Source organism: Camelina sativa, chromosome 8 (genome assembly GCF_030686135.1).
Source record: "Camelina sativa cultivar CO46 ecotype springtype chromosome 8, ASM3068613v1".
Classification (NCBI taxonomy): domain Eukaryota; kingdom Viridiplantae; phylum Streptophyta; class Magnoliopsida; order Brassicales; family Brassicaceae; genus Camelina; species Camelina sativa.
In genome coordinates this window covers 25,335,301-25,361,179 of record NC_141887.1, presented here as the reverse complement: position 1 = coordinate 25,361,179, position 25,879 = coordinate 25,335,301, and the positions used below count along the sequence as shown (strand labels likewise).

At 36.1% G+C, this 25,879-nt stretch overlaps 6 protein-coding genes across 6 annotated transcripts; 3 read left to right on the top strand and 3 right to left on the bottom strand.

Moving 5' to 3' along the window:
* Positions 1 to 2,054: 2,054 nt before the first annotated feature.
* On the top strand, positions 2,055 to 4,194 carry LOC104707977 (aluminum-activated malate transporter 10-like). The gene is made up of 6 exons (XM_010424442.2): positions 2,055 to 2,502; positions 2,609 to 2,746; positions 2,846 to 3,118; positions 3,204 to 3,328; positions 3,424 to 3,567; positions 3,655 to 4,194. Exons 1-6 carry the CDS (start codon positions 2,166 to 2,168, stop codon positions 4,087 to 4,089), a joined length of 1,452 nt encoding a protein of 483 aa, XP_010422744.1. The 5' UTR covers positions 2,055 to 2,165; the 3' UTR covers positions 4,090 to 4,194.
* A 24-nt stretch (positions 4,195 to 4,218) lies between these two features.
* LOC147940455 (protein LEAD-SENSITIVE 1-like) lies at positions 4,219 to 5,620 on the bottom strand. Its single transcript, XM_087461822.1, has 2 exons — positions 5,399 to 5,620; positions 4,219 to 5,056 (listed from the first exon to the last, which is right to left on the bottom strand). Exons 1-2 carry the CDS (start codon positions 5,490 to 5,492, stop codon positions 4,368 to 4,370), a joined length of 783 nt encoding a protein of 260 aa, XP_087317948.1. The 5' UTR covers positions 5,493 to 5,620; the 3' UTR covers positions 4,219 to 4,367.
* A 1,229-nt stretch (positions 5,621 to 6,849) lies between these two features.
* Positions 6,850 to 11,280, top strand: LOC104707976 (calcium-transporting ATPase 2, endoplasmic reticulum-type). The gene is made up of 6 exons (XM_010424441.3): positions 6,850 to 7,254; positions 7,408 to 8,958; positions 9,086 to 9,207; positions 9,277 to 9,939; positions 10,042 to 10,151; positions 10,239 to 11,280. Exons 2-6 carry the CDS (start codon positions 7,488 to 7,490, stop codon positions 11,041 to 11,043), a joined length of 3,171 nt encoding a protein of 1,056 aa, XP_010422743.1. The 5' UTR covers positions 6,850 to 7,254; positions 7,408 to 7,487; the 3' UTR covers positions 11,044 to 11,280.
* Positions 11,281 to 12,695: 1,415 nt separating this feature from the next.
* Positions 12,696 to 15,481, bottom strand: LOC147940454 (uncharacterized). Its single transcript, XM_087461308.1, has 4 exons — positions 15,155 to 15,481; positions 14,959 to 15,097; positions 12,840 to 13,658; positions 12,696 to 12,730 (listed from the first exon to the last, which is right to left on the bottom strand). The coding sequence occupies exons 1-4, from the start codon at positions 15,479 to 15,481 to the stop codon at positions 12,696 to 12,698; spliced, it is 1,320 nt and encodes a 439-aa protein (XP_087317434.1).
* A 1,040-nt stretch (positions 15,482 to 16,521) lies between these two features.
* On the bottom strand, positions 16,522 to 17,308 carry LOC104707973 (uncharacterized). Its single transcript, XM_010424439.3, has one exon. The coding sequence runs from the start codon at positions 17,246 to 17,248 to the stop codon at positions 16,652 to 16,654; it is 597 nt and encodes a 198-aa protein (XP_010422741.1). The 5' UTR covers positions 17,249 to 17,308; the 3' UTR covers positions 16,522 to 16,651.
* A 575-nt stretch (positions 17,309 to 17,883) lies between these two features.
* Positions 17,884 to 20,672, top strand: LOC104707972 (uncharacterized). Its single transcript, XM_010424438.3, has one exon. It carries the CDS (start codon positions 18,037 to 18,039, stop codon positions 20,605 to 20,607), a length of 2,571 nt encoding a protein of 856 aa, XP_010422740.1. The 5' UTR covers positions 17,884 to 18,036; the 3' UTR covers positions 20,608 to 20,672.
* The last annotated feature ends 5,207 nt before the right edge of the window (positions 20,673 to 25,879 follow it).

Genomic DNA, 25,879 nt, shown 5'->3' with positions numbered 1-25,879 from the left:
AAATATTGATTTGTCTATATGTGATTGTTAGAAAATGTTTTCTAAAAAAGAATACAGGTAAAAATAGTTTAAACTATCAATGAAAATTTGTAAATATTTTTTAATGTATATATTTTTAGTTTGTACTCGTAAATAATATTGAAGTATCAAAATTTTGTGATCAAGAAAACAAATCATCAAAATTTTAATATGAAAAATGAAAAAAAAAGTTGGAGACAAAAGGAAGTAACGAGATATATAGGACGTAAGACTTTTTTATGCCACTAAAAATGTTGTGTCAGCAAAATCCGAAATAATCCATGAGAAGTTGAGAACAGAAGTCAAGAGCTTATTAATTAAATCACATTGAAATCATTTAAAAAATATATATATATATATATATATATTTGCAAAAAATAAAATAATATTTTACGTTGTGTCTTGTATAAGCATATTCGGTGCAAATAATTTTATTATACGGTCATTTGCTATTGTGCGTGTAGAACAAAATAAGTTTTTTCCTATTATAATTCAATCAACATTTGCATGCCGATGGTATTAGATTTTCTTTTGCGAAATATACGATTAAATCTTTATATACAACTTTATTTCAATCATGACCTAATTCCAACACGATATATTTAAAAACTAATTCGATAAGACAAAAAAAAAGTTAAACCGCTCTTCTTATCAAATCACACAAACAAAAAGGTGATAAGCTGAAGGGCACTTCATACATATTCACAAGAACCAATAGGGGAACCCAAAGAAGCTCAAGTTGTCCAAAGTTTTCTTCTTTACACTCTTCGATTAATTATGGACCACACAAATATGTATAAAAAAGCATAAATAAAAAATCTTGTTTAGTGATAATATATATAAGTGCGTCCACTTAGGGCAAGATAATATTTTTGAGAACCCAACGATTAAATTAGGTCTCTTATAATTTGGGGCACACTTAGTGACCTAAATGAAAGTTAGGTTATGTCAATTCTCTTCTAATTGGTTTGTGTTTGTATATGTATTTATATTCCTCTCAAGAATTATATTGTAACTTTTGATATGTACATTATTAAAAGGTAGTAGTGAAAGTCAAACGTGCCTGCTTTCATATTTATATTTGATATCATTTGGTGCGTGAATAGCACTTTTAATTCGAACTTAATTGCATGTAAAAAAAAAATTGATAAAGCAAATAAGAGTAATAAAGTTATTTCGTCACACCGTGAATTCTCTAATCAGAAAAGGAATATGCGAAGGGCTTTATTTGCTTACGACAATCCACTTTTCATGTGTTTTATACTTAACGTGACATCGTGTACGTATGTACGCACGCAATGCACACGCATACATATAACTCTGAGTGGCTAGTGCATGTAATAGTAATCGATCTAATTGATTTAAATATCATAATTTCGTGTATGGGACTATGAAAGAGTGATCTGAAATGAAAAACTTAATACCGTGTATTGAGCTAACTAACATTTTGGTTGGTGGAATTTGAGTAATATAGGCTACTCAATCATAAATTATAACAATCTGTGCAAACTTGTGATGAGTTAGTTATTAAAAAAATGATTATGAGTATTTTCTATAAAAAAGAATTTACAATGTAACTATGATGGATTTTATAAAAAATATATAGAACTACGATAGACTGCAAAATAGGGTTGATTATACGTAAAATCGTAAAATCAAAACATGCGTAAAATCTTGGATCGGTTTAAAATGAGAAATTAATCGAAACTTCTTATATCTTGGGATATATTTTTTATTTTTAAAATTTTCTGACGTTGCAATGAAATGGATGGATGTAGTACGAAGGCAGGTTTCAACATCAGTACTTATGCGATGACGACTTTGTAGCACAAAACTTAACTAATCATACTATAAGATTTCAATTAGGCCACTTACATCTTTTTTTTGTTTGCATATCAAAGTGGAAGAGAGTGATCAATAATATATATATTAGTACATAAACAAAATAAAATTAATTCCCCACTTAAAAAAAAAAAAAACTCCAAGAACTTTGAAAAATATTATATACCCTTTATAATCTCTATATATGTAACACTCCATTGCCATTGTTCATAAAAAACACACCCAAAACATTCTTAACCAAAACATTCATTTTCTTTGGAGGTTTTAGTTTACAGTTTAAGATTCAGGTTCTCGGATATTATACTATGGCATCACAAGAAGCAGGGAAGCTAGAGTGGAGGATAAGCGTAGACAATGGAACAACAGAGAGATTGGTTCCTAAATCGGTACTGAGTGTTAGGATCTTTCATTGGCTAAAGGATTTGGTAATGATGGTTATCGTGGAGCGCATCGCAAACTTTATGAGGAAAGCTTGGAGGATTGGGGCAGATGATCCGGCCAAAGTGGTACATTGTCTGAAAGTAGGACTTGCACTTTCATTGGTCTCAATCTTTTATTACATGAGACCTTTGTATGATGGTGTTGGAGGAAATGCTATGTGGGCTATCATGACTGTTGTCGTTGTCTTCGAGTCCAATGTTGGTACGTAAACTAAATCTATATTCAAAATTATGCAACCTTCTTTTTAACGAGTGAAAACGACCTTATAATGTATGTATATATGTGTGTGTATCTCCATGTACAACAGGAGCAACATTCTCAAAATGTGTAAACAGAGTTGTGGCAACTATATTAGCTGGCTCACTAGGCATTGCTGTTCATTGGGTCGCCACTCAATCAGGGAAAGCTGAGGTTTTTGTGATTGGATGCTCTGTTTTCCTCTTTGGTAATAGCCAAAACCCTAAAATGATCGGTCTTTTCTTGTAAGTAACCTAAAAAGAGGATCAATCTTTATAAAATTCCTTTGTGGGTTTGATTCTTGCAGCTTTCACAGCTACGTACTCGCGGTTTGTGCCGTCATTCAAAGCCAGATTCGACTACGGAGCAATGATTTTTATCCTCACATTTAGCCTTGTATCAGTAGGCGGTTATCGAGTAGATAAGCTAGTTGACATGGCTCAGCAAAGAGTATCAACTATTGCTATTGGAACATCTATCTGCATTATCATTACTGTCTTCTTGTGTCCCATTTGGGCAGGATCTCAGCTTCACCGTCTTATTGAACGTAACTTTGAAAAACTTGCCGATTCATTAGACGGTAAGGGGGATTACAAAACCAAAACTTGTTATGAAAGATTCAGCATTAGCTAGCTAGTGAGCTGACTATATTATTAAAACTGCAGCCTGTGTAGCAGAGTACTTCAAGGAGACCGAAGTCTCGACGAATCGAAATGAAGATGGAGACACTAACATGAAGTTACAAGGATTCAAATGTGTGCTTAACTCTAAGGGAGCAGAGGAAGCCATGGTAACTTAACAGATTATCTATAAGATAACGGATAAGTTCTTTTTTTTTTCTGATTTTTCCGCCGCTTATTCTTCTTTTTCTTTTTATAATCTCAGGCGAATCTAGCGAGATGGGAACCTGCACATGGAAGCTTTAACTTCCGGCATCCATGGAAGCTATATGTAAAGATAGGGGCTGCTATGCGCAGATGTGCTTATTGCCTTGAGAATCTCAGTATATGCATCAACTATGAAACAGAGGTAACCCTTTAATTTTTATCATTGTTTTGAAGAAGTTACTTTTAGAGGTTGTAGTGAAACTAAAACTAGTGTCTTCTGCTTCTACAGGCTCCAGACCAGGTCAAGAAGCATTTCGGGGAAGCTTGTATGAAACTGAGCTCAGCTTCTTCAAAAATCTTAAGAGAATTAATGGAAATGATGAAGAACACAAGAAAATCATCCAAGATGGATTTCCTGGTGTTTGATATGAACTCTGCAGTACAAGAGCTTCAAGAAACCTTAAAAACTGTTCCAGTTGAGAAAAACAAACCTAAAGACGAAGTCCCATCTGAAGAGGACAACAATGAAGATAGAGCCATACCGATGAGCCTACATGAAATCCTTCCGGTTGCCACTTTGGTTTCGTTGTTAATCGAAAACGCAGCTAGAATTCAAACAACCGTCGAAGCTGTCGATGAACTGGCGAATCTTGCAGATTTCGAACAGGACTTTAAAAAGAAAACTGGTGACAACAACACTAAACAACCACCACTAAGTTCTTAAATCACTTTCAATTACATATTGAAAACTCAACATACATGAAGATTTTAAGCGGAGTTTTCATGTATATATAAGCTTTTTAGTATATGAGTTTGCTCCTTTCCGTAACTGGTTTCAAGGCCAAAAAGCAAGTTATAGAACTAAATCTTGATAATACTGGAATCCACTTTTTTACAGTGTCACCATAGCAAACAAGAAATGAGATGGAGGGGAAACTAAGGATCATGACTAAGCATTGGCCAGTCTTATGTACTTTTCTATGAACATAAAAGAATCTATGTTCACCTGGAAACGCTGGTGTCAAAAGCTTTCCTTTTTCTCTTGAGGGTTTTAAAGCCAAGGTTCAGAGCCAAATCCTCAACGGGAACCTTGATCACATCGTTTCTAACACCGATATCAGTAGCATACCTGCTCATACAATACATCCCAGCAGTGACAGTTGCAACACCAACAGGATTTGGGATCAACAATGTGAGAGGTGAAGAGAGGAGTGCAGCAAGAGGAGCTCCCAGCATGGAGCTAGCTTGACCGCTTCTCCCAACCCCGTTCTTATCCAGAATGAGCAACCCTGTCTTGCAGTAGAGAGCAAAATCTTCACAGTTATTTTGGAAAACGTCGTAGTTACCAAATCCGTTTTGGAGAAGGTGCATTGCTCTATGGATGACTGTTTGAAACGGGTCAGATGGAGCGGTTGTGCAAGTTCCACCTCGGAATCTGGAGAGGAAAATCGAAGAGCTGACTCCATATTCAAAACGGTAAAGTGAACCCTTCTTGAGGAAGCAGTCAAGGCAAGAAAGTACTACTCCACTCTTTGGTTGTTTGTATCCACAGTCAGGAAATGTAGGGCAAGGAGCTTCTGAAGAATCATCAACCTCTGAAACTGAAGAGGACGAAGAAGAAGCTAGTGTGGAAGATATTAAGCTGTGCTCAGGTTTGAAATGAACCACTTTGCAACCACCAACAAATACGCCTACAAATTCAGAAGAAAACAAAACAGTTGAAATGTCAACAAAAGCAATCATGGTACCACCATTGAATTGACCACATCACTAACAGTGGAACTATAGATTAAAACCCTACAAAGTCAGTAACTTTGCCATCAAGATTAAAACCCTAACAACCAAACAGAGATTAAAGGTGACAAAAATCAAAGACTATTTCTTTCTTTCTTCTTCTTCTGTGCAATGGATAAACCTAAAAATACGCAAGACCCAAATTGAGGAAAACCCTAGATGATGATGATCCACACACAATGCATTCAAAACCCAATTGATGATGATGATATAAAAAAAAAAAGGAAGAATCAAAGCACCGTGGTGAGAATAGGCGAAGACGGCTCGGTAAGTGTAGATGTGATCACCAGGTTTAAGCTCGTCTCTCTCAACCTTGTTCGTGAGCACACCCATTGTTTCGTCTCTCCAAAAAAAAAAAAAAAAAGCTTCCTCCTTTGCTTCTGGAGATTGCAGTAGAAGGAAGGAGATTCTTACGTCAGCGGCGGAGATATGATGATTTGGCTTTGGCGATCAAACTGGTGCTAACGGAATCTTTTGACGGCGTTAACTGTTAGATGACGACGATCGCTGTGGAGGGTAATATGGTAACCTGAAATAAATGGGCTTTTGTAACAAAGGTGTTATGGACTCTTATCTTATTATGTATTAAAAAATCTGCTCAACGGCCCAAAAATCGATTTGTCATCATCTATTGCATTGATTAAAAATATGCCTAATAAGTTACCAAAAAAAAAATTAAAAATATGCCTATCACACAAGTCTTCAGTCTTCTAACCGGCAAAGGCAATATAAATTATAATCAATGATTGTAAACATAATTTAGTATAATAAAGCTATATTGGTTAATGAGTTTGCCGTTAGACGTGTAATATAATAAGATAGTAAAACATATAGACAGCGTAGTGGAGGTAGAGTAGGCAGAGAGGCAAATAATAATGGAAGAAACTTCGAGGAACTTCACTTTTTGTTGTAACCCAGAAACAAGAAAAATACGAGTATAATTAAGAATTAATAATGGTGGTACAATAGGAATAGGCTGCCGATTTTCAGACAAGGCACTCTCCTACTGACAGATGTTTTTGAAATAGAGAAAAATTAATTATTTATTTTATTGGTTGTTCGAAGTCTTTAAATCATTTGACTTTTCGTTTGATTAATTTTTTTTATCCTCTCCATTTATTATTGATTACAAATTATAAAAACAATTATATATGATTTTATGAGAACAATTCCTTCCAACCATATTAGATTCACTACATTTTTGCTCTCCTGCTCCATGCTTTTAATGGTCACATTCATTCTCTATATTCACTTTTATGTGTGTAAAATCACGACGAACGGCAATAATTGTGCATTATTGGAGATCGTCTGTAAATTTGCCTCTATTAATCTGGTATAATTAACAAATCGTATTATTTGGGGCTCGAACTCCAAACCTTCTGGTATAAAAACATTAATAAACCCTAAACCAACTACTAGATCAAAGGGTTTGTACGCTTTTATTAGTTTTAAAAAAAAATCTTAATTGAATTTTATTAGAAATGGAATATCCCAATTACCAAATATCGAATCGAGCGGAGCCGTACGGGAAAGGGGAAAGTCAAAACACGTAATAACGGTTGTAAATGAAGGGTAGTATGGTCTTTTTCAGTACAGAATAAACAACGTTCCGTTTCTTCTTTATGAACAACCAATAAGATTGGACCCCACACACACCACTATTACCTAACCCTTCGCTTTTCTGTAAAGCAAATTTTAAACCACAACCAAAAGAGAAGAAGAAGAAGAAGAAGAAGAAGAAGAAGAAGAGGAGGAGGGAGAAGAACAACAAAAAGCACAAAAGAAAAAAATATTCTTAAAAAAAAGAGAAAAAGAAAACGAGAGTTTCAAACACAAAGAAAGTACGACTTGTCCAAATCAGGATTTGTCCTTTTTCATTTTTAGTGGTAGAAGGCGAATCAAATTTTGGGAACAAAATTTTTCCTTTCTTTAAAAAAAAAAAAAAAAAAAAAATCGAAGGTCTTCTGCTTTGTCTCCAAGCAAACTTTTAGTCAAATCATTCATTTTTATTTTCTTTCTTGATGAAGTTTCTCTCATATAGTATCAAAGTTCTATGACGAAAGCACTTACTGCTGTGTGTCTTCTTCAAGTTTAGGTAAGAGCTTTTATTGTTTATACTCTGTTTCTCTCTCTCTCACTTTTTATACTCACCCAGTTCTTTGTTTTTCGTTTATGGGTTTGTATTTTAATCAGATCTTGATTATTTAGTTTGTTAAATTTCATTGTTTCATTGAATTTTTTTCTACAGGAATTTGATAAAAAGAACAAAAAAAACCGTTTTATTTTTTGAGTAATTGATTCTAAAGCAAAAAAAAAGCTTTTGAAACGATGGAGGAGGAGAAGTCCTTCTCGGCGTGGTCTTGGTCTGTTGAGCAATGTCTGAAAGAGTACAATACAAGGCTAGACAAGGGTTTAACAAGCGAAGATGTTCAAATCCGTCGTCAGAGTTGCGGTTACAACGAGCTCGCCAAGGAGAAAGGCAAGCCTTTATGGCATCTTGTGTTGGAACAGTTCGACGATACGCTTGTGAAGATTCTTCTCGGTGCTGCGTTTATCTCTTTCGTTCTAGCCTTTTTAGGCGAAAGCGAGGAGCATGATGGCTCAGGGTTCGAGGCTTTCGTTGAGCCTTTTGTCATTGTTTTGATTCTGATTTTAAACGCTGTGGTTGGTGTGTGGCAAGAGAGCAATGCTGAGAAAGCCCTTGAAGCTCTTAAAGAGATGCAATGTGAATCTGCAAAGGTTTTGAGAGACGGGACTGTGTTGCCGAATCTGCCTGCTAGAGAGCTTGTCCCTGGGGATATAGTTGAGTTAAACGTAGGAGATAAAGTCCCTGCTGATATGAGAGTCTCCGGTTTGAAAACGTCGACTTTAAGAGTCGAGCAAAGCTCTTTAACCGGAGAGGCAATGCCCGTTTTGAAAGGAGCCAATCTTGTTGTCACGGATGATTGTGAATTGCAAGGGAAAGAGAATATGGTTTTCGCGGGAACAACGGTTGCTAACGGAAGCTGTGTTTGCATTGTGACGAGTATCGGTATGGATACGGAGATCGGGAAAATACAGAAGCAGATTCACGAGGCTTCGCTTGAAGAGAGCGAGACTCCGTTAAAGAAGAAGCTAGACGAGTTTGGGAATAGACTTACTACAGCTATCTGCATCGTCTGTGTTCTTGTGTGGATGATTAACTACAAGAACTTTGTGTCTTGGGATGTTGTGGATGGCTATAAGCCTGTGAATTTCAGGTTCTCTTTCGAGAAATGTACTTACTACTTCAAAATCGCTGTTGCTCTAGCCGTGGCAGCTATCCCCGAGGGTTTACCTGCTGTGATCACGACATGTCTAGCCTTAGGGACGAGGAAAATGGCGCAGAAGAACGCCATAGTGAGGAAGCTTCCGAGTGTTGAGACACTTGGTTGCACAACTGTGATCTGTTCAGACAAAACCGGGACTTTAACAACAAACCAGATGTCTGCAACGGAGTTCTTCACGTTAGGCGGTGAAACAACGACTACTCGGGTCTTTTCAGTCAATGGTACGACTTATGATCCTACAGATGGTGGAATTGTGGATTGGGGATGCAACAATATGGATATTGCTAACTTGCATGCTGTGGCTGAGATATGTTCAATTTGTAATGATGCTGGAGTGTTCTATGAAGGCAAATTGTTTAGAGCTTCAGGTTTGCCTACAGAAGCTGCCTTGAAAGTTCTTGTTGAGAAAATGGGCATCCCAGAGAAGAAGAACGGTGAGAACATTGAGGAAGTTGGTAACTTCTCAGACAATGGTAGCTCAGTGAAGCTAGGTAAGTTTTATAATGTTTTCACACCATAACATTGTCTGTAGAATCACCATTACAATTTTATAATGTTTTCAAATCATTACACCGTAGTTTTCATTCATTGATCTTTTCTCCATATTTGCTGCATCAGCTTGTTGCGATTGGTGGAACAAAAGATCAAAAAAGGTAGCGACATTGGAGTTTGATCGTGTCCGTAAGTCCATGAGTGTTATTGTGCGCGAACCAAATGGACAAAACCGGCTTCTCGTTAAGGTAAAACATCATTATTGCCTTCTCTTGTTAAAAACGTTTTCTGAATCTTCCCTTTTAATTTCTTTGCAGGGAGCAGCTGAGAGTATACTTGAGAGAAGTTCATCTGCACAGCTTGCTGATGGAACTCTTGTCCCTTTAGATGAATCTAGCAGAGAAGTAATCCTCAAGAAACATTCTGAAATGACTTCAAAGGGATTGAGATGTTTAGGATTGGCTTACAAAGACGAATTAGAAGAGTTTTCAGATTACTCTTCTGAAGAACATCCTTCACACAAGAAGCTTTTAGACCCTTGTAGCTATTCGAACATCGAAACAAATCTAATCTTCGTTGGAGTTGTTGGTCTTAGAGATCCTCCACGCGAAGAAGTTGGCAGAGCAATCGAAGATTGCAGAGACGCTGGGATTAGAGTAATGGTGATAACTGGAGATAACAAATCAACAGCTGAAGCTATTTGTTGTGAGATTAGATTGTTCTCGGAGAATGAAGATCTTTCGCAGAGTAGCTTCACGGGTAAAGAGTTCATGTCTCTTCCGGCTTCAAGGAGATCCGAAATCTTGTCAAAATCTGGAGGGAAAGTGTTCTCTCGAGCTGAGCCAAGGCATAAGCAAGAAATAGTTAGGATGCTTAAGGAAATGGGAGAGATCGTTGCGATGACTGGTGATGGTGTGAATGATGCTCCTGCTTTGAAACTCGCTGACATTGGAATCGCCATGGGAATCACTGGAACTGAGGTAAAAAAACTAACTTAACTGTAAAAACATGTTAACTGAGCAAAATTGAGACCTTAAGTTTTAAAGACTTTAACACTTAGTAAGGATGCTGTATATTGTCAGGTTGCGAAAGAAGCTTCGGATATGGTACTTGCAGATGATAATTTCAGCACTATCGTCTCAGCTGTAGCAGAGGGTCGGTCCATTTACAACAACATGAAAGCTTTCATCAGGTAGCAACAACAAAAAAAAGCCTTACACTAAATCATGTTTGTTCTGTTTTTTCCTCTGTAATTGTACTAAATGATTTCATTTCAAAGGTATATGATATCATCAAACGTTGGAGAAGTGATCTCCATCTTCTTAACCGCAGCATTGGGGATACCGGAATGTATGATACCGGTTCAGCTTCTTTGGGTTAATCTGGTAACTGATGGTCCACCAGCTACAGCTTTAGGCTTCAATCCAGCTGATATTGATATTATGAAGAAACCACCGCGCAAAAGCGATGACCCCCTCATTGATTCGTGGGTTCTTATCCGATACCTAGTGATTGGTTCTTATGTTGGAGTTGCCACTGTTGGAATCTTTGTCTTGTGGTACACACAAGCTTCTTTCCTCGGTATTAGCCTCATCGCAGACGGGCACACATTGGTCAGCTTCAATCAGCTTCAGAATTGGTCAGAATGTTCTTCGTGGGGAACCAATTTCACAGCGGCTCCTTACACAATCGCAGGTGGTCTTAAGACAATAGCGTTTGAGAAAAATCCTTGCGATTACTTCACTTTAGGGAAAGTCAAGCCAATGACTCTATCCCTCTCCGTTCTTGTGGCAATTGAGATGTTCAACTCATTGAACGCTTTGTCTGAAGACAACAGTCTCTTAAAGATGCCACCATGGAGAAACCCTTGGCTTCTTGTGGCAATGACCATCTCCTTTGCGCTTCACTGCGTCATCCTCTATGTTCCTTTCTTAGCTAATGTGTTTGGGATCGTGCCTTTGAGTTTCAGGGAATGGTTTGTGGTTATTCTTGTTTCCTTCCCTGTGATTCTAATCGATGAAGGTCTTAAGTTCATTGGGAGATGCAGAAGGACAAGAATCAAGAAGAAGATCAAGACAATGTAAAAGTCTGGTCTACACCAATAGACAAAAGACTGTAACTTTTTTTCTTACAATCTTTTGTTTCATTAAGGAAACTTCAACCAAAAACATAGTAGTAGTAACATGTTTTTTTAATTCTTTGTGGACGCATAATCAAACTTTGGATTTGATGTAATCTCTTTTGCATGCAATTGTTGTTTCATCAAGAAACACAGACAAAAAAATTATTAAAGATTCTCTCAGTTTCCATTAAACCCTCAACCAAAGATCAGTCAGAAGATGAAAGATATAAAAGGAAAACAATCAAACATGATAATTCAAATTACTACGGTTTTTATTGGAATATAATGCTTAGCTGTATTAAGTGTTATAATTGGATTGGATATAGTTTTTAATGATGTGTGAATAGGAGAGCTTAAAAAGCTGAGTTGGGAGTCTGGAGAGACTCTTTTGATCTTATTGTATTGATTGGAATTGCTAGAGTCTCCACTTTGCTCGATTCCCTTCATGGTATTGTGATACAACCCGGATAGATTGTAGCTTCAACGAACATAAATGGAAGAAGATTAGACGAAGAGTTTGAGATGAGAAGAGACATTAGAGAGAAAGCAAATAAGATCGTTCTTTTGATAATCCTAAGTTCCTAACATACCAAGAGAGTTGATCGACTATATATACTAAAAGAATATAAGTGACCCTAACATTTTGGGTCTTAGCAACATTATAAAAATATGGGGCTGTCCCGAGGCCCATGAACAGATCTATCATGTTGTTGTTTGTGCTCTTGAGAGATTTGACATGATGACGTGTTCTTCTAGCATCGTTCCTATGCAGAAAGGGGATAAACTTGATCTCACGCAATGTCCTCGGAATGAAATGGATCGTCAAGAAATGCAAAAATATCCTTATGCATCTCTGGTGGGAAGTTTGATGTATGCACAGGTTTGCACCATACCTGATATTAGCCACACAGTTGGTATGCTGGGTAGATTTCAGAGTAACCCATGACTCGCTCATTGGCAAGCTGCAAAGAAAGTTTTGAGATACTTAATAGGAACAAGAGACTACATGCTCACATACAGAAAATCAACACATCCACAGATGGTTGCTTATTCTGATTCAGATTTTGCTGGGTGTAAAGATACTAGACACTACACTCTGGCTATGTGTATCTCCTCTGTGGGGGTGCCATCTCATGGAAGAGCATCAGTTGGTGACAGCTTGTCATGTGGGAAGGTTGTTAAAGGATGGGGACCAAGGTTCGAGGAACGCCTGGCGCACCAATAACCTACTGGTGGATTTGGATGAATAGTTCCTATCCACGGTGAGGGATTAGGATCGATGCCCTGCAGGGCCAGTTTGGAGCCTATGGAGGCAAGCTAGCGGGTAGGCTAGTGGGGTCCACGGGACGGGTTGTCATATAAAAATTGGTGCGCTAGGCGTTCCTCGAACTCTGGTTCCCACCCTTTAACAACCTTCCCACAGGACAAGCTGTCACCAATTGATATGATGTTTGTTCCTAATTATGATGTTTGTTTTAGTTAGCTTATATTTGACATTTATTTGAGCTCTTTTATGACTTTTACATCTTTTATATTATGTTCCAATGTGCACAAACATTATTTGTTGTTGGATCTATTGGCACTTTGTCTCGATTCCCCATAAATATATAGTTTTCACTTGGGTTTATATTCTGGGTCGTAATGAATCCCTGCAAGGAATTAATTACATGTATATTAGCACCGCTATCAATCCACCAAGTTTTAGAAGAAACATGAGTAAATTTGATTCAAAAAAGCTTACGGAACCAATAAGGTTACCTTTCTTTTCGAACCATTCTTTTCTTTTAGTGCAATCTTTCTGAAAGTGTCCAGACTTCTTGCAGAAGTTGCATCTGTCATCTTTCTTTGCCTTTTTTTTCTCATTACCTTGATTAACATCATTCATTCTGGGTGGTGCTCTCTTATGGCTCACTTGATGCCTTTTCCCAGCTTTAGGTACAGCTCCCTGAGCATAATGGGCAACTTTAATACCTTCACGGCTAAGTATAGAATCCTCTTGTACCAGTTTGTTAGCTAATTCATTAGACGTCCACTTTTGTTCTATGGCGTTGTAATGAATTTTAAATGGTCCATACTGAGGAGATAAAGAGTTTAGGATAAATTGGACAAGAAATGAATAATCCACACTCATTCCTAAACCCTTTAGCGTAGCCGCAAGATTGATCATGTCCATGCAATGTTCATGCATGGACCTTGCGCCAACATGCTTCATGGTTGTAAAATCTGCCATAAGTTTTCCTGCAAGGGATTTGTATGCAGTCTTAAACCGTTCTTCTAGCGTCTTAAGATAAGCTTTAGTTTTGTCACCAGGTGGTAGTGAAGTTTTGATGTTACTAGCAACTGTCATCCTCATGAACATTAAGGTCAATCTGTTCGATCTCTCCCAAGCATTATAGAGGACCTTTTCTTCCTGAATACTAGTTTTTGTAAGTGGACCTGGCTCATCTACACGAAAAGCCAAATCCAAATCCAGTACTCCTAATGTGAACTCAACTTTCTCTTTCCATTCTGAAAAGTTGGCTCCATTGAGTTTTGGAACCGTAGACATCATGGATGGCATGCCATCAGGAAAAGATGCTGCAATTTTCAGAGATACAACAAGCTTTTAATTAGGCTTCAAAACATAATCAACACATAAATTTCAATTATCGAATAAACATGAAAATAAATTATGGTGTTCCTATGGGTAATCACCATAATTTCAATAAAATCATGGTATTCACACAACATAATTGAGTAATGTATTAAATTAATTAGATTAAGTTATATGTGGATATCGTTAATCTATACACCAAGAACCCTGCCAACGAACAACATATTTTCATTATTCTCTTTTTCATTTTTTTTATTACTCAACTCGTGGCTAAAACTTTTTTTTTTCTTAAAATTTCTGGTATTATAACATGGTAGAGTGGTACATAGTTTAGATAATAGGATGCCGAATAAACGATAACGATGTCGGGGGTGAACAAACCCGGTACTAGAACCGATAATACAAGTAGAACGACAAACTCGTGGCTAAATTTGGTGTTTCAGAGTTTTACTTACCGTCGCAAGTACATCTGCTCTCACTGTTTAGGTTCATATAAGCTTAGAGCAAATAAAAAAAATGGTCTTTGTTATTAAAAGAAGTTAAAAATGATATATATATATAAACACTAGATGGTTACCCATACAATATGTAGATGATATGTATTTTTAATTGTTTATATATTTATATTATTTTGTGACTATGATAAAATCATATATATAATATATATATATAAACTATTTAATTGTTTGATACATTGAGTATAGTTTACATTAAATTCTATATAAATATAAATTGTAGGTGTGATTGTTTATATATAGCAGCAAATTAGTCATTTTTGGTTCTTTAAAATGTTGAATAGATATTAACAAAAAATAAGCAAAACATATGTAAAATATGAACAAAACATAAGTAAAATATTTTTTATTGTCACATTAACATTTTGTTAGTTCATTAAAAATATATTTTCGTATAAAATTTAATACAAGTTCTCAAATTTCATGTGGTCTTTTATTTTACTTTCAAACATCTAATATATTATATAATATTTTGTTAATACAAATAAAAAGATTAAGAAATATGAAATAAGAATAATTAATAACAAACAAAATATTATGGATTTTAAAATAGAAAGTGTAAACACATTTTCAAACTAAATTCATAACCTAACTAAAAAATATGTGGCATTACAATTTTGTACTATTTTGTGGCTTTGGGCAAATGCTCTTTTCAATACACATGAGACATGGCATTGTTTGCTCCACAAAAGTTATGCTTGACATTATGGCTACTATGATCATACAGAGTGGTTTGAAAGCGGCATGATTCCCTGTAGATGAATCTTACGCTGTAGATGACCGTAACGAGTTTCATGTCCCAACCAATAGCCCACGCGGCATGACACCCTCTCTCCAATGCCAAAACTGTTCCCCTCTATATCCATGTTGTAAGAGAGAGCGAGGCCGGGTATCTCCAAGGTCATCGTCTGAAAAAACATTTGATTCTAAAAGTGTCTTTTTAACTACATTAAAAATCGCCTTACTTGGAGAATCATAAAGCATGCGTAGCTAAGACAGCCAATTGAAACAAAAACTGCCCCTCCCCTTTGATGGAGCTGTGAGCATCTGTCCCGGTTGTATTCTGTGCAGAATGTCTTTTGGTCCAAAAGAGGTGGAGAACTGGACCTTTTACCAGTGTCATCGTCATTGTTCCTCCAACTGAAATCACAGTCCCAACCACCTTGCTCGCACTCCTGATACTCCGAAACTTGAGTTTTTCGAGCCTGATCTAATAACAAGGCGAGGATGAAAGTCACTGCTGGTAGGGTGTTGTACAAGGCGGTTGCAAATGTTGCTGTTGTGTATATCATCCCCAGACAAAATAAGTTCTGATCGATCACTGGTCTAATAAAATACATGATGAAATGAAAACTGATTCAGGATTAGGTAAAAGAAAAAAAGAGTAGATTATGATTTTTTTTTTTAAACATAAAAAGAAACGGAGAACTATTACTCTAGTAAACCAAGCAGCGATATCTTGAAGAATGTCATCAGCGTCATCTTCGGTCTCGCCCTCCTGTTTTTTTTCTTTCAACATTACCAATTGAACAACCCACAAAACAAGAAGAAGAAGAAGAAGAAGAAGAAGAAGGGAATATATAAATTACCTGTCAAAATATAATGCGAAGGGAGCCATAGCTACGGTTGCTATACCGTGCCCAGTGCCGGCCATGAGGCCAAGCAAGGCAAGCACAAGCTTGGGGCCGTAAATATATTAAGTAAATAACCGGCCATAAAATTCCTAAAATTTACTGCCTATAGCCTTAATATTCCTAGCGCCGGCTCTGATCGTGCCTATACACTGTGAGAACATACATGCTCATCCCACCATCAGGCACTGACTTCGTGAGTATATCCATGCACGCAAGAGTGATTTGAAGAAATACAACCAAAAGACTGTAACTTTTTACCAATGGTGCAGTGGGCTAGTGGTTTAAGTGCAAGAGTTGGATCCATGTGCTCCCTAGTTCGATTCCCGGTGGAAGAGATGTTTTACGCCATGTCATAAGGTATTAGCAAAGGCTGGTCCCGGGCATAGGGGAGATTAAGGCCAGGGCCCAACTCCTCCTAGTTAACAAAAAAAAAAACCTCCCACCAAAGACACATTAGTAGTAACCTGTTGTTTTTTTTAATTCTTTGTAGAAGCAAACTTTGGATTTGATGTAATCTCTTTTTCATGCAATTTTTGTTTAATCAAGAAACACAGACAAAACAAATTATTACAGATTCTTTCAGTTTCCATTAAACCCTCAACCAAAGATCAGTCAGAGGATGAAAAAAAAGGAAAACATGATAATTCAAAATGAACACCCGAGTCTAATCATTAGAATTGTTAGCTTTAAGATATGGATGAAAAAACAAAGTTTGGATTTGATATAATCTTAAGAAAATCTATTACATATTCTCTCAAACTCAATTAAGACCTTAACCAAAGAAGCAAACTTTGGATTTGATATAACCTCTTTTACAATATGTTATCATCAAGCAACCCGGACAAGTTTTGTTGAACCAACAAAGACTAATTCATTACAGATTCTCTCAAATTCCAATAAGACATCAACCAGAATCCCAGATTTACCTCTTGCCATCAATATCTTGACCAAGCCCTTTATGTGTTTACCAAATTTGCCTCTCTCAACCACATCATTGACTAAGATGACTTTGTTCCTCTTCTTATCTTCTCCCACAAGAAACTCCATCAATCTTCTGACATCTTCTTGAGTCCGACCAAGACAATTCTTCGATTGACAAACGCTCACGAGCGCCGCAGCAAACCCTGAGGCCGCTTTTTCGTGCACCGGAGGAGGAGCAACTCTCGAGGGTTTTGTGTGCGGAAGCGGAAACGAGATTGCTCTGGAGAAACTAGGGTTTTTGTTGTTGTTGTGTGAGTATGATGATGATGAAGAAGGTGATGACGTCGATGCTGGTTTTGAAAGATTGGTAGATGAAGCTGAAGCGGCGGCGGCGGCGTTAACTGTGGATTCAAAGCGGCGGGAGATGGATCTCAACGGTGGTTGCGACTGTGGAGGGAGAGAAGGGAGGTTGAAAGATGAAACGGAGGCTGAGAGAGTATCCATGGCTGACGATAAAATGAAAAAATTGCAGTCCTTTTACATATTATCCACCCGGAGATTATTTACAGTTTATAAATATTTCAATTTCGTTTTTTATGTGTTAGCAAAAAAAAATTGTTGACAATTTTAAAAATATCTGAGGTAACGTACATAATTGAAAAAACTGCGAATAAAATACTGAATCTAGAGTTTTCGAAAGAAAAAAAATCTAAGTACAGTAGATTTTGTTTAATCAAAGTTGATTTTGTATAATAATCACATATTCCTAAATTTAATAGAGAATTTGTTAAAATAATTTTTTGGGATACCCTTTTCAAAATTTTTTTTTTTAACATTTTCATTTTTACATAATTTCAATAACTTAAATTAATTTTTAGAATTTTTTTTTAAAGTTTTGATTCTCATTTTACATTTAGAATATAGTTTTGAGGGGTTAGAATTTAGTATTTAGAGTTTAGGGTTTAAAATTTAGTGATTTTATTCATAGAAAATATTTTTGAAAATGACCGACCAAAGGATATTTTTTAAAAATGACATATTTTATAATTTTGAAATGAAAGGTATCTGATTTTGACACGTATTAATTTGTGAGAAAAAACGTATATAATAAAGTGAATCAAATACTTTTCTTTGTGTTACTGATATACTTGTCTCAGTAAGGTATGTTTCGTATAGGCTAAAGTTGTCTCCTCTCGTTCTTGAGCTATTAGCTTATCTATTTGAACCAAACGTATGGAAACAATTCTACATACTCACACCGATCCAATAAACTAGTGAGAGTTGAGAGAATAATGTTTAATAATCGACAATCTCGCCGAAGATTTCGGCTCGGAAACTTAGCTAGACTTGTCCAGTTACGTCAAAACGTCAGCCAACAACCACCGCCACCACGAATGACTCTTCAAGAAACATTGTCTCAATCGCCACCTCAGTCACCGCCACTATCACCTTCATTTCAGCTGCCTCCAACTCAGTTTTCATCTCCGACAACATCAACAGCTCCTTATATCGAATCCCGTCAAAATAGCGGCGGCTCTCCACCACGAGCAAAGTCATCACCATTGTCGCCGTTATCACCAAAATCAAAGGAAGAGCCTCAATCGCAACCAATACCACCACTGATGTCAAAACATGTCGAAACACATCGGAGTCTACTTATCCACTCACCACCCAAGTCGCCGCTAATACCGCCACTGATGTCCAAACATGTCAAAACACATCGAAATCTACTTATCGAATCACCACCTAACTCCCCACAAGAATACACTGAGTCTCAGCTGCAATCTCTAGCCTTGGTGCCTCCTACACCAACAACACCACAAGCAAAAACGCCATTGTCTCCTCGATCACCTCCGTCGCAAGCATCACCACCATCATTGTCAGAACCAGAATCTCAGATGCCTTTACCACCACCCGAAGCCAAATCCCCACCTTCTTCACCTTTAACGCTTGACACTAATGAAGAATTCAATTCCAAAACATCTCCACCGTCTACATCCATTAATGAAACTCGATTACGACCATCGCCTCCAACACTATCAGAAACATCACAAGCAGCCATGACTCTTCCACCATCTTCACCGTCAACGTTAAACGCTAATGAAGAATTCCAATCCCAACCCACTCCACTCCCGTCTAAATCCACTGATGAAAATATTTCCCAATCACAGTCAATTTCGCCGCCACCACCACCGGCATTATCAGAATCTCATCCGCCTTTACCAGACGCCAAAACACGACCGTCTTCGCCGTCAACAACAAACACCAACGAAAATTTTGAATCATCGCTTCTAACATCTAAATCCATCAACGAAACTCGGTTCCGATTATCGCCTCAGTCGGAAGCACCGCCACCACCACCGTCCGGGAAAGGTGATACTCAACCGCCTTCATCACCATCAAAAGCCAAAAATCCACCGTCTCGACCGCCAACGCTAAACGCTGTTGAAAAACCCCAACCGCTTACACCGTCTAAATCTATCAATGAAACACGGTTTCGATCACCGCCTCCGTCAGAAGCATCGCCACCGTCATTATCAAAATCTAGCGAATCTCAGCCACCTTTACCATCATCACCAAAAGCCAAAACATCACCGCCTCCACCATCAACCCTAAACGCTAACGAAGAACCCCAATCCCAACCGCCTCCACTATCTAAATCCAATAATAAAACAAGGCCTCTATCACCGCCTCCGTCATTATTAGAATCTGGTAAATCTCAACCGTTTTTGCCACCACCGGAAACTATCAATGCACCGTCCCCGCCGTCCCAACCACCGCCGCTTTTGCCGTCTAAATCCATTAATCAAACACTTTTCGGGTCATCGCCTCTGTCGGAAGCATTGTCAAAATCCGGTGAATCTCAACCATCTGTACCACTTCCAGAAGTCAAAACTCCACCGTCAATGCCAAAAGTTAATAAAGAGTTCCAATCCCAAACGTCTCCGCCGTCTAAATCTGTTGCTGAAACTCAAGTCCGATCATCGCCACCACCGTCGTTATTAAAATCTGATGAATCTCAATCCCAAACGTCTCCATTTTCAACGCGAATTGAAGAACCTCAATCCCAACCGCCTCCACCGCTTCTGCCATCTAAATCTATTGATAAAAGTCTGTTCAAATCACCAATTTTGCCTAAAACATCGCCACCATCGTCATCAGATTCTGTTGAATCCCAGTCGTCTTTACCACCATCGAAAGCCAAAAATCTACCGTCTTCGCCGTCAAAAGCCAAAATCCCACCGTCTCTGCCGTCAACACTAAGCGAAACTGAAAAATCGCAATACCAGTCGCCTCCACCGTTTCTGCCATCTAAATCAATTGATGGTACTCCGTCCCAATCACCACCACCATCAAAATATACTGAAAACCCTAAATTAACACCGCCACCATTGTTGTCCTCGAAAGCTGCTGAAAACCTCAGATCTCAATCGCAGATGAAAACACAAATCCCCTCTCCTTCCACTTCTCCAGCCACGATCATCGCACCACCACCTCCTCCGAAATCGCCGCCGCCAGTTTCAACCTCAATCAAATCCCAGATAATTTCGTCACCTAAACCATCATTACTCCAAACTGAACCTAATAAGTCAATTGAATCTCACACTTCACCATTTCACAACAAGGATCTAAACCACAACTCAGACAAAACGGACGTTAAGCTCATGAAGAATAGAAACAGGGGAAAGGCAATCTGGTCAGATAAAAGAACAGAGCCAATGATTATGATGTTCATTAACAGTAACGTCCAAGGACTCAACACGTCACTATCGCTTGATTCATCATCCATCGATCATGAACCAGGCGTCCACTTAACCATCGATTCTGGTCATAGTTGTGATTTCTCTTCAAAAGTGTTTTAGTGTTGTAACTTGTCTCACACGTGTATGTGTATGCAAATCTATATATGATATGAGTTATTAATGTACCGGGTCTCTTCCAAAAAAACAAAAACAAAAAACCATGTGTAACAAAAGTTTGGCGCCATTACAAAAATGGGCCTTATGGTTAAACTTAAGGCTAAGTTGATTTACTATCCAGTTTCGGCCCACTGAACCTTGCGTTTGAGAAAATGAATCTTTTATTTTATACTCTTTTTTTTTTCTTCGGGTTGGCACATCCGCACATGTCTTACTTAGCACATATGGCACATCCCAATTGACAAAAGTGAAGTTCAATAATATGATTTTATCGAATCTTCTTTTTGTTGTTGTCAACATGCATTACTACTTTACTAGTATTACGTTCCTGTATCAATTATGACTTTATGAGATTAGTTTACGTTACAATGTTATGCTAATTATATGGATCAGGGGATTCAGGGGCAGGGCCATTGGTGTAAACGTTACTGTATGTGTATATATGTAAAGAATGAACTATTGTATTGCCTTGCACTCATATTGAACCAGCTTAATATATCATATTCAAAACATTAATTATTTCATGTTATGAAGTAGAAGAAAAATATCATGTTATGAATTCTAAATAAGAAATTATTAACCACTAAGAATTATACTCACGTTTATGCACTTATATATGTACTCTATTAATTTTTTTGGTTTTATTTTAATCTTCAACCTCTTGATTGATTCTTATACAAATGTCAAAATAAATAATGTTATTTTATTTTGTATATTTTTATATACAGCTGTTGGTCAAACTGGTACAGTTGATATGTTAAATGAAAAGTCAAATCACAATACAAATTCCCATGATGTGCAATACTATATACATTGTTCACCTTTTTTTTTTTGATGTGCAATCTAAAATAGTCTCACTTTCGAAAACGGAAGCTAGTAACATTTGTTATACCCTACATATAGACGTATGAAATTGAAAACCAAAAACTAAACCTAGAATAAACATTCGAATTCTCAACCTATCATTTCTTTTCAACACACACAAACAATAGAACGTTTTGATTAATTTTTTTTTACTAGTAATGAAACCCAAAAAAAAAAAGAATACAAATACAAGCCAGAGACCGGATATATCAAAATCAGAAGTAGTTTTTTAATTAAAGCTATATATAGGGGGAAAAAGGAGCTGGATGGCATTATAGAGAGCATATAGAGACAAACATGCCTCAAAACTTTTTGACGCAATGCTTTATTGTAGTATTTATTACTTCCCTAATTACAATGTAACCAAAAACGAAGTCGTCGCCAGACTACTATTCATGCATGCATACACATCTGTTTTTAAATTCAAACACTATTGGGAACATACATATATGCATATATCGTTGTAGACAGTGGCGTGAAGTTCCACGTGAAAAAATACCCCATGCCATAAAGAAACAAGAGTAATGTCTTCGCGTTGAACAACTTTTTCCACTAATACTTCCAATTAGCTTAGACCTGATTCTGCAACTTATCTAGTTAACTTATTGTGCGCATATTAATATGGCCTTTACATTCTTCGCCACTTACCCATAATCAAAATATTACGAATTTACGAGGTTACACGCAAAAAACGTATAAAACAAAGATATCTTAGAAAATTTATAGAATATATATAGTACTACTACTCCATCTTTTGTTAATATATAGCTAGCTAGTATATGTTTTGCAACAAGATAACTTTTGATAAATGATGTTTGATAATTAAAAAAATTTACTGTAGTTTTATTTCTCAGTTTTTTGTATTACTACTGTCTAATTGAAATGTGTATTTATTTTAGTGCAAATTAATTAAGTTTTTGAAACGTGCATATAAGTATAACTGATAAAGTGGGAACTTGGCAGTGATACCAAAAAAGTAAAACAAAAATAAATATGTTTCTACAACTGGTCATCCTCAATGTACCCAACTACTACTCTGACAATTTTCTCTTGCCTTCTTTATTTCTCGATTTCATATACTATATGTCTATATATACTTCGTTTATAAATGTAGTTTAATCTCAACCAATCGCATATAATCTATTTTCCTAATATAAGATTTTTTTTTTTTAAGTTCTCAGAATATGCAAAAATTTCAATGAAAACATGTCGGCTGAAAAATAATTAATGACGTGGATACTTAAAATGAATACAAAATAATTATATTTTTAAAGAAGACAAGGCAAGCGCTAGGGTTTTGGAATGACAATTTGTTTCGGTCTCCTTAAAAGCCCACCACCTCCTCATCATCATTCCCTTATCATAACACCATCATCATCATCTCTCTCTCTCTCTCTCTCCCTCTATTGTCTTTTTCTCGCTCTAAGTATTACTCCTTTAAGATTGAGCTGTGACTGTGTGATGATTATCATGAAGAGAGGCTATTTCCGTTGTGGGGAATGTTGTTTGGATCGAGGATATCATATCCACACCATACACAAGTTTATATATATATATATTACGATATGCATGATACGATTGTGCAATATTGTACATATATATGGTATCATTCCCCTCAACATGTTAAATGCCGTCAATCACTCATGGATTGTTTCTATTGGTTTGACAATGTCTTCCTTTGGCTGTTTGATGAACATTCTCTCTCTCTCTCTCTCGCTCTGTTTCTATGCTGATTGATCCAATAATCATTTTCTTGCATTGTGTACAAGTCGGCAAAAACTACAAAAACCATTTTAAATGATCCTTCCCACTTAATTGACTGCAAAATGCTAACGTGATTAGTATACATTTAATTTATGATGACGGATCGAGTTTCTTCTTTGAGGAAATAACTTTTTCAATGAATAATTTGTAATCGATTTAACATAATAAGTTAGTATAATATGCCTGTTTAGAGATAGATATATAATTCGTATTTGATTAAGTGGGAAGGCAATCGGTTTTTCGTAACATGATATTTTTATCCATATAGTTATAACATCATATTCTGGCGTTCCAAACTTATTTTATTTTAAGTTCATATTTATATAACTAAATGTAGCTTTTAGTTTTCGTTAGTGCAGTTATTTTTGTTTTTTGTCACGAAGACAAAGACATGTTACGTCTGACCCCAACATGTTATATTGTTATTTATGTATATAAAAGTCATATATATTTCAAAATAACCATACTTATTCCCGTGATTTATATAATAGGATTCACGGGAAATTGAAGCTTTTGACTATGGGGGGGAACATAGCAAAAAGAGAGATTGAGAAAAGTCTTTTGTTTTTTGCGTTGTCAAAGTTGCTTCACCTTTTCATGTCACACCTTTTCCTAGTATTTATGAAGAAGAGATGTGACGTCTTCTCTCAATAATTCACTCAACCGCGACTTCCTGCGTCGTAACGTTGCTCTGAAATCAAGAAAAAAAAAACTTTTAACTGATTCACTCGAGTAATTGTCAATTTCGGGTTTTTTTCTTTATAAGAAAAATAGATGTAACTGATTGAATTCATGAATTGTATGAGGATTAGTTTAGTGAAGAAGAAAAACAAATCTATTTATAGAATACGATCACACTGGCTGGGCAGCTGGCTGCTTTATCTGTGGATCACAGCATTTGTAAAAAGAAGACGAGTTTATCGAAACAAATATGTTTATAACCAAAGTAATATATATAGCCCATGAATAACCCAATCGATTATGTCAAACTTATAAGGCCTGACGGTCCATTTCACTTTTAATTTTCTGGCAGGCGAAAAGAATATTTTAGAAAAAGCATTTTGGCATAATATATATTTTTAATTTCAAGTGGGAATTTACCTATAAATAATATTCTCTCCACTAGATATTCCAACAATCTAATGAGGTTTACTTTTTTTTTGTTTTTGTACAATTCATACGTACGTGGTACGTTACGTCCCTTTAATTCGTTTGTCCCCATTAAAAAAGCTTCTCTTTAAACTTTATTTCATATTTCGCCAAAGATTTACGCATTTGATTCTCTTTAAACTCGGTTAAAATGCATTATTGGCGGTAACGCAAATTTAGTAATTTATTGACGAAATTTAAGTTATTACATATTAGTTATTACTTATTACTAATGTTTTTCTTAACAATCTTTAATTTGTTTGGCTGAATGACCAACTTACCTTTGTACTAGAGATTATTAATTACTATGTCACTTTTCACTAATCGTCTTTGGAGAAAAAAATAAAAATATACACAAAAACAAATCAATATTGCAATTGACTATACAAAGGAATTTCACTTTATTGTGTTGATGTGAATTATACAAGTAAACGTGATATATATAAACGAAAAAACGAATTCGTATGAATATATATATATATATATATATATATATATACTTTGTGAGAAAAAAAACATGTGGAAGATTCCAATCATGTAAATCAGACGCTAGTTTTTGACTATTTGTTAATTAATATGAAAAGGTTTTATTTATTTTTGAAAATAAAAGAAAATAATTCGTGAGGTACCTACTTTAGCGCCGGTTTGCACGAATCTAATTTTTCCTACCACTAAACCACCACTTTTTTTTTTTGTTCCTTATCCCAATGCTTCTTTCAAAATAAATATTTGGCTTCTAATAATTCGTTCCACAGATAAAGATATTCTATTCAATATATAAAAAAACATTTCGTGAAAATATCACATTATCTGTCATAGTTTGATGGATGTCACATTTAGATATGGGCAAAATTATTAAAACCAAGAAAAAAACCCGAAGTTGATTAAAAATGAAACCAAACCAAACTTGGAATCGATAAACTCTCCGAACGATTCACGGCTCTAATATTCGAAGAATTAAAACAGTTAACAGCACCAAGAACTGAATGGGTATTCGAAATATAATTATATCAAAATGTTGATTGTATTTAGAGATAATATGACTAATTAGTTGCTAAAATTTACAATCATAAACCCAAATATATCAAATATTTGCAACACATAAATTTCTGTTTTAGTTTGATGGATGTTACAACAACTTTCAAACCTGAATCTGTCTTTTAAAGATATATCTGATTTGAATAATCAATTGAATACTCAAAATGTAACAAACATGATCAAATTAATCTTTGTACACAGTTTCCTTATATATCTTTTAGTAATAAGACATCTATACAGTATACAATCGTAGTGGATGCGGATATTAACTACAAATACATATACATGTGTGTCATCATCTCCGTTAATCTTGGGTTTTGGAGGATTATCATTTAAGTTTAAGTTTTAATGATGACAAAAAGGAAAAAGAACAAAAAATAAAGTACATCATAATATACAT